The sequence below is a fragment of the Drosophila subpulchrella genome, chromosome 3L (assembly GCF_014743375.2).
Source record: "Drosophila subpulchrella strain 33 F10 #4 breed RU33 chromosome 3L, RU_Dsub_v1.1 Primary Assembly, whole genome shotgun sequence".
NCBI classification, from domain to species: domain Eukaryota; kingdom Metazoa; phylum Arthropoda; class Insecta; order Diptera; family Drosophilidae; genus Drosophila; species Drosophila subpulchrella.
The window spans coordinates 24,905,840-24,913,916 of record NC_050612.1 but is presented as its reverse complement, the minus strand read 5'-3'; the positions used below and the strand labels follow the sequence as shown (position 1 = coordinate 24,913,916).

At 38.5% G+C, this 8,077-nt stretch overlaps 1 protein-coding gene across 1 annotated transcript; it reads right to left on the bottom strand.

The window, feature by feature from the left end:
• Positions 1–3,103: 3,103 nt before the first annotated feature.
• LOC119553151 (transcription factor Sox-14) lies at positions 3,104–8,077 on the bottom strand. The gene is made up of 3 exons (XM_037863371.1): positions 7,774–8,077; positions 6,190–6,807; positions 3,104–4,098 (listed from the first exon to the last, which is right to left on the bottom strand). The coding sequence occupies exons 2-3, from the start codon at positions 6,708–6,710 to the stop codon at positions 3,477–3,479; spliced, it is 1,143 nt and encodes a 380-aa protein (XP_037719299.1). The 5' UTR covers positions 6,711–6,807; positions 7,774–8,077; the 3' UTR covers positions 3,104–3,476.

Genomic DNA, 8,077 nt, shown 5'->3' with positions numbered 1-8,077 from the left:
ATTCCACGCCTTGAGTAGTGTGATTCTAGTACTTGGTTCGGTTGAATGGTGAAAGGAAGAGCATAGTATTCGCTGCTTTTTCGGTTACACCGATAAAAAAACGTACAAAATCAGATGTGTAACAAGTTTTCATAATATAAATGTGTTCATTTTTGGTATTCGTGTATTAATATAAATTTGAAAAATTAAAAGGAAAAGGAAAAATAGTTTATATGTTAAATGATTTCTTTAATGTTAGGTTATTAAGAATTTGAGGTATTGAATAAGTTTGATTAGCATTCATACCCACTATCCTTATTATTAGAAGATAGTTGTTAAAAAACCAAATTGCCTTATGGAGAATTCAAGTTTGAAAAGTTCTAGTTGAAATTCATTCGTATTTAAGTTGATATAATTTCTGTCTGTGTATTTTTGTCACCACGATTCTGGGAGTTCTCAAACCCCCTTTCTATACACTTCCTTCACACAAAGCAATTCAAACAAACTTTTATTTCACACGTTTTTCGCTCTGCTATTTTTCTCCCTCACTGACTGCTTTCAATGTTTTTATTTGTCTTGAAACAAGTGAGTATAGCGAGATGATACTGATGATCGGGGGTCGAAGGTGAGGGGTCGCACGTGCTGCGCGTGTCTGTTAGTTTTGATAGCCAGTTGACTTTGCCACTGGATCCCACCCAAGCAGTTGACCCGTTAAATTTCTTGATAATTGCTACATTAGATTTCTGAGTTCTGTGGGTAAGAGATTGTTTTGAATTATATTTTTGACTTAAAAGGAATTTTTTAATTTAAGAAATTTTAATCAAATTCAGTAAAGAAAATTTAAGATTACTTTGCATGTATGATACCATCAAATAAGGTAAAGACTCTTAAAAAATGAAAAGACAGAAAGTGGTGAAAAGACAAATGCCAAATACATTTAAGAAGTCTACATCTATTAGTAAAAACCTTTTAATCAAACTTTAAAAGGAAACTCCCTAACTAAACGCTTACTTTTTCCAAAAAAAATTTCATTATACTTTTAGGGGCAGTCTTTAAAAGTCAATTTAATTCAATTATTACCCCGTGATCTCCAAAGCATCTCGGCAATTTGTAAGTTCCCACAGTCCAACAATTTCATGGATTGCTCTCTTGGGGGTTGCTCACTTTCCCCTCACAATTTCATTGGGCAAATATTGTTGTAGCATTTCGTAGAGTTTCGCACAAGTGATTTTCGGACTGAATGGAAGCTGCTGCCAGCTCTTTTGTCTGTGTTTAGGTGAGGTCAAAATGCAAACATTAAATGCTTATTCAAGTTCGAGTCTGTGACTGTTTCTGTGAATAGGGCCAGGACACTATAAAAACGACCTTGCCAGCAACAAAAGGCACAGGGCACCACGCCACGATGTCTGTGTGATTGTGAAAATGGGCAGACAATCAACACTTAAAAAAATACATGCAAAAAAAATTAAAGAAACTTACAGTAATTGCTTTACATAAAAATTGTCATATGACCATTTATTTCTTAATTGATTTAAGTTTCAAAGGTGTAGCTACAAATTTAAATAAAACCAAAGTTGCCTAATATTTATAAAGCGAACATTTCGGAATCTTATTTATTTGAATCTCAAAATTCAAATTCACTAAATATTTTTTTCAAAACTAATTTTCAATTTTCAATTTTCAATTTGTTTTTAAAGAATTCTTAAAATAAGTGCTTTAGAAGAAGTACTTATCTTTTATTTTTAGAAAACCTCTGAAAGATTTAACTGCTATTCGATATTTCTTTAAATTTTGCAGAAAATGAAAATGCTATCAAAAAATTACCAAATTCATTGTTTCAAAACTAAGAATTTAGAAAAGGTTTTTTTTAGTGAAAGTTGGAAAGTATGTTGGTGTGTGGGTTAAGGTGGCTGAGTTGGGTATGCCATCCTTGGTATTTGGCACTTCTTATCAGCAGTTTCGTTGCGTTGCAGCGTGGCATTTGTGTGACTTTTATGGGCGGCTTTTCAGCTGGTTACGACGCTGTTGCGATTCCTCCGTACCGCCACCCAGTCTATAAGTCACCCAGCCACCCATCCACCCAACCACTGATCCCCCCCTCCAAGGCAATCATAGTGGTGGTTACTGCTTTGTTTTGTCCTGCCTCAGACATAAAAAGTGTCAATTGTTTTTGGGCCGAGAATTATTGACACGCCTCAACGGTGAGCGGTTCACAGTTGGTCGCTTAAACAAGTGGGCGTGAAGGAATCCCATTAAGGACTATCGCCACCCTTCCGAAGAGCGGCAGACAGTCCTGGCCATCGCATCGCCACATCATCATCCATTCATCCCCGCGGCGTGTCGGCAATTTAAACTAATAATCAACGCATCAGCAAACATTGTCGTTATATTCAGAGGCCTGTGGCGTTTGGCAGTGACTCTCGATAGATTGCGAGCACTGATTTTCACTTACGTTTTCACCAGGTCTCCAGATAGGTGGGGTCAGGGGTTAAGCTATCCTACACATGTATCCATCCATCAATTCACATATAGCATACAAGCTTTTTGTTTGCCTGAATGGCCGTATTTTCATCCAGTGCGCTAGTTAAAAATCGTTTATTTTCTCACAGTTTTTAATTAATTTTCTGCTCTTTTTCGTTTATCACATTAAAGTATAGTTTTACAATCATATTTTACATAAAATTGGACATGTTCTTGATGCTTTAACAAATCTAGTGTACTAAAGATCTAAAAAGCAAATTGTTTGGGCTGCGAAAATTGATAACAAAGTTTAGGGAATCTACAAATTATTAAACAATGTATGAATTTCAAATCATGGAAGTAATTAAAAGATTTACCGAAACGTAATCTATTTCAATAAACTCATAAGGATGTTTATAAAGCCCTATAACTTGATTTTATTAATCAAATAACAACAAATCAATAAAACTCTTAGCGCTAAAGGAAAAGTAAGTTAGTAATACTAATAGTTTGAGGAAAGTTAATAAACTCAATTTCAAATATTATAACGTGAGCAATACATTTTGTATTTTAGTCATAATTAATTTAGAAAAAGATAAAAATTGTTGAAGTCTGAGAAATTCCACAATTTAAATTTTCCAAATTTGAGATTTTAAATAAGATTTAAGATTGTTGCTTATCGAACTTCTCAAGAAAGACCTCAATAAAAATCTAGAAGAAACATATTCACCAATATATTAGCATAGTCGCTCACCTATACCATATTTCAATAAGAATCTTAGCTGAACCAAACTGAAATCAAAACCCGAAACATAACTCTTGCAGCAACTAAAGACACGCACAAATATTCGACTAACACTAGGCTCTAACATTAGGACTTTTAACTTGCGGGGCGGGGTGACCAAGTGGCCGATTCCGGAATGGATCCTTGGATGGGATCGATAGAGATTACCATCCAAGTCCACTGTTTTACACCCATCCTAGACCACGTGCTCTGCGGATGAGGACGTGCCGGCGCCGAAGCGCAATGGAGTCGGTCAAATGATGTTGGGCGGACTGGCCGTGGTGGCAACTACCGCATTGGGAGAGGACTTCTCCGACTTGACGCATCCGTAGGATGAGATGCCGGTGCCGCTGCTGCTGGGCGGGGAGGGTGGTGTTTCCGGGCTAATCAGCGGCAGATACCGCCAGGGGTGGTAGATGGAGCCGGCGTACATGGCCTGGAGGCGGGCCTGTAGGTCCAGGGCCAACGTGGGATCTAGTGGATAGTGGGCGAGGCCGGGAAAGGCGTTCGGCAGGCGGGGCAGGGACAACTCCAGTGGTGAACCAAATCCGTACTTGGCACTCAAGGTGGCTGCGGCCAGCTGGACATGATGGGGATGGGGATGCGGGTGGTGTGGATGCGGTGGATATGACGACTGGTGGGCATGTCCATGGAGATGGGGCATATTCTGGCCCAAAGGCGACAACTGGGGTTGCATGTCCTTGGGGGAGCCAACCGATCCTGGACCTCCAGAACCAGGATTACCACCACCATTGGCACCACCATTGGAACCTCCACCACCACCACCACCACCTGGCACTGGTGACTTGTTGAGCGTCTTGGGCTTGCGACGTGGTCGATACTTGTAGTCGGGATGTTCTTTCATGTGCAGGGCCCTGTAAATTGAGCAAATGTTGAAACACTGATCAAAATATCGAACGATTTAAACTTTGATGATATCATAAAGCCAGCGAGCCATCTCTGGTCGTAAACCCCCATAAGAAAGAAGCGGAACCCTTCCATAAACCAACCCCCCCCCCCCCCACTCGGAGATACAAAATGCACAAGTTTATGTGGTTGTGTATTTAGCAAAGAACCTCCTCACCGATCCCAACTTCGATTCCCTTTCCGATTTCCCAGCTGCAACAATGCGCAATTGTTGACATTTGTTTGACAAAACGATAAAACCTGATAAAAGGTGTGTTTTGGATCCTCCTCCTCTTGTTTTACTTTCGCTTTTCTTTATTTTGTTTTCCTTTCTTTTTGGTCAGTTATGTCTGCCTTATCGCGGGTACCGAAAAAAAATATTGTTTTCCTTATCATCGCGCATTGGCAAATATTTGTACAGAATATTTGGTTCTTTTCATTCGATATGCTCGCTCGAAAACCCCGAATGGCCATTAGTTTAAGCCCCTTCAGACGAGCCCTGCTCATTTATTATTGTCATAAAATGTACATAAAATTTCACATTTCCATTTTGGCAGGCCAATCCAATCAATAAAAGGATTATGACAGTGCAAACACGGAGGTTCGTCATCGTCAAAGACCGCACTATCTAATAAGGTGTAAAAAAAGCAAGAAGGTTACCTATTTATTTCTAAGATATGGCTTTTCTAGGTATTCTTGTTATTTGCAGGGGAATGAACTAAGAAAACTTAAACTATATTCAAAAGCTTGTATTTATAAATCACTTATTCAATTATGTAGGTCCTTTTTCTTTAAGCTTTTACTGTTCACATCAAATACCATTTTTAAAACCTTTTGAATCCCGTCTTTTTAAGTAGTTTATGAAAACTATTTTACGAATGTGTTTCACAAATTTTTTTTAAAAAGGGTTTCTTTGTTAAGATTAGTAGTCAAGTTATACATTAATCCCGACGGATATCTCTATTAAAACTAAACCAAACTGAAGGTGCTAAAACCCCTTTGATAGGGTACACTAAGGGTAAACAAAAAGAAGCAAAATGCAAAATGAATGAAGCATTTCATGCGACGTGTCGTCTCTCTTTTGTGTGACAACTTGAATTGAAATGTTTACCCAAGATATGCCAGTGCCAATGAAATTCTGACTAAGCAGAGCGGACACAATCCCCGGCTCCGGAGCTCCACAATGCAGCAGGAGCTCCTCACAATAGGGAGCCTTTGTCTTAGCTAATCGATCAAATTTTGTGGCCAGTCGGCACCGGGAGAGAATGAGCTGCCAACTGGGAAAACTGTAACCGAAACCGAGCTGAAATTTCCCATTTACCCTCTTCTTTTTACTCCCGACTAAGCCTACACAGAAACAAATAATAAGAAAACAACCATCTGCATTGAAAGATTTATAATTTTAAAAGATTTTGCTTAAAAGTTTTATGTTTTGAGTTTTTATACCCGAGTATTCGATTTCTCTGAAAATTATATCCCAATCTATTACAATGCAAAAGAAACATAGTCTCTTAAATTGTAATATACTGTTAGGTAACTTTTTAATTTTATATCACTAACTAACTAAATTTGTGGTACGCCTTTTTAAAAATACTTTAATTTTCTGTAGCCATTCCTGTGACGTGTTTAACTATATTTTGTATTCGATGTGAGAAAAAACAACTAGCTTAAAAAGAATACTTGAACTTTAAGAATTTGGAATTTACTTAGTGCTAAGTTTTTCTTCAAGAACTGCAGTCTTTTTTTGAAAATACATGCCTAATAAGAAAGAATCTTATCTAAAAAGTAAAATTTATCCCGTTAAATTTAAAATTTTCCTAATTTTATAAAGATTTGAATCCAAAACCTATAAATTCATATGGTAATGCATGAAAACGGTAGTTCCTTTCTTTCTTTTTAATGCCTATGAGCTTTATACTATAAATACGTAACTCCCACAAATATGGTTTAATTTACCATCCCTTGGAAAATTTAGCTAAGTTAGAAATGAGTTAGGAGCCTAGTTTCTGGCATTTTTCTTTCCAGTGCATTTTAACCAGGGCCCAGTGAACAGCACTTACCGCAATCGTTTTGCCTCGTCGATGAATGGACGCTTCTGTCCTTCGGTGAGTAATTTCCACTCGGCGCCCAGGCGCTTCGATATTTCGGAATTGTGCATTTTTGGATTGTCCTGGGCCATTTTGCGCCGCTGCCCCCGCGACCATACCATGAAGGCGTTCATTGGTCGCTTAATGTGGTCGTGGCTGTTGCCGTTGTTGTGATGGGATCCAGGATTTGAATTCGAGTGGGAGTTTTGATGGGCGCTGGCATGGTGGTGCGGGTGCTGGTGCTGGTGGTGCATTTTGGGCGGTGCCACTGGTGTGGGTGGGGCAGTCGCTGTCGAAATGGCGAGGTCAACTGGAGGCAATATTGGCGGGGTGGTGTTTCCCGATCCCGAACCACCGACCATGCCCAGACCCAAATTGATGCCGGGCAACTGCGGTGAGAGACTGCTGCTGTGGCTGTGATTGCTACTGCCGCTGCTCGTGTAGCCGTTGCTGTGGCTGTGACTCCGGTGGAGCAGCGCCGAGATGCTCGCCATGATTCCGGGGGGCTCTTCAATGGCGGCGGCTCCAAATGGGTCTTCAATGCGGGGTTGCAGGTGGTAATTATCAGGTGGTACTGCTGCTCCTCGAGCCCTGAAATGCCAACGGAAATGGTATTCAATAGATATGCCTTGTTAGCTTGGGGACGCAGTCTGCTGCTCCCCGTATGAGTCATTTAATTCGACTTTTTTCGTGTGGGGCGAATACTGCAAATAGTTCTCCGAAAAATTCACAATGGCGTTTCTTTTACCCCTTTTAATGTGCCTTAAAGGGGGCTCAAGAAGGTATTTCGGTTTGATGATGAATCAACATAAATATTTGTTTGATTTTTGAACCAGGTTTTGGGACCAATTGCTAATTTGGGGATTTCCCTTAAAAGGATCTCGGGGAAAATATGTTTCTTTAACCATTTACATATTACCTAGTACTTGGGGTTATACGAGTAAGAACCTAAGAAAACATTTATTATTTAACTCTGATAGGACTCAGATTTACATTAAAATGGGTACGGTATGCAAATTTGACCAGATAGTTTTAAGATACAGAATATAACTATGAGAAAAGTAATCCAGTTCAAATCGATTTAACATTTCAGACCTTCTAGTTTTTTAAAGCCAAGAATTTTTTTGTTCCCCACAAAATTCCTATTTTTATAAGAAGTTTCTTAGCAGCACAAGGTATCATATATGATCTATCAAATTGAAATTGAAAAGAGACGGTATTACGATATATGCTTATCTTTTGATTGGAATAAACCATCTATGAAAAAAAGAAGACAGAGGCTATTACCATTTTTAAATGGCCTAATTTGATTTTATTAAGGTTATTAAAAAGATCATTAAGGCAGGTTCCTAATTTCAGTTCGTACTTATGGGAGAAATTATTGGAACTTTTTTGAAAAAGAATAGGTTTATCTTCTACTAGTTACTTCATCCGTGTTTATTTTAACGTTGTCAACACGTTTTAATAGAATACCTTAGATAACAAAAACCTTTGTGTTTTGGGAGTTTTCTAAAACCCTAATTTGAGTAAAACCGTTATATAGAAAACCCAACTTACCGTAATATCTTAAAAAAGCTCTGTTTCTAACACCTTTTCAATATTAATTCCAGTAGATACTTTTCACTCAACTAACTATTAAAGTTCACAAGAGTTTTCAATGCGATCGATGTTTTGTATTTATAAGTATTTAGATCTCAATTGCTGATCACTTTTTGAAGTCTTAAAAATACACGTGTGCACAAATTTGCATTGTTAAATATTTTCCAAACAGTTCAATAATTTTGGAGTCCTCGATTTACGAACTTGGGAAGTATCTTAACCGTTAGATGCCGTTTCACCGTTAGCCGAGCGCAACGCGTCC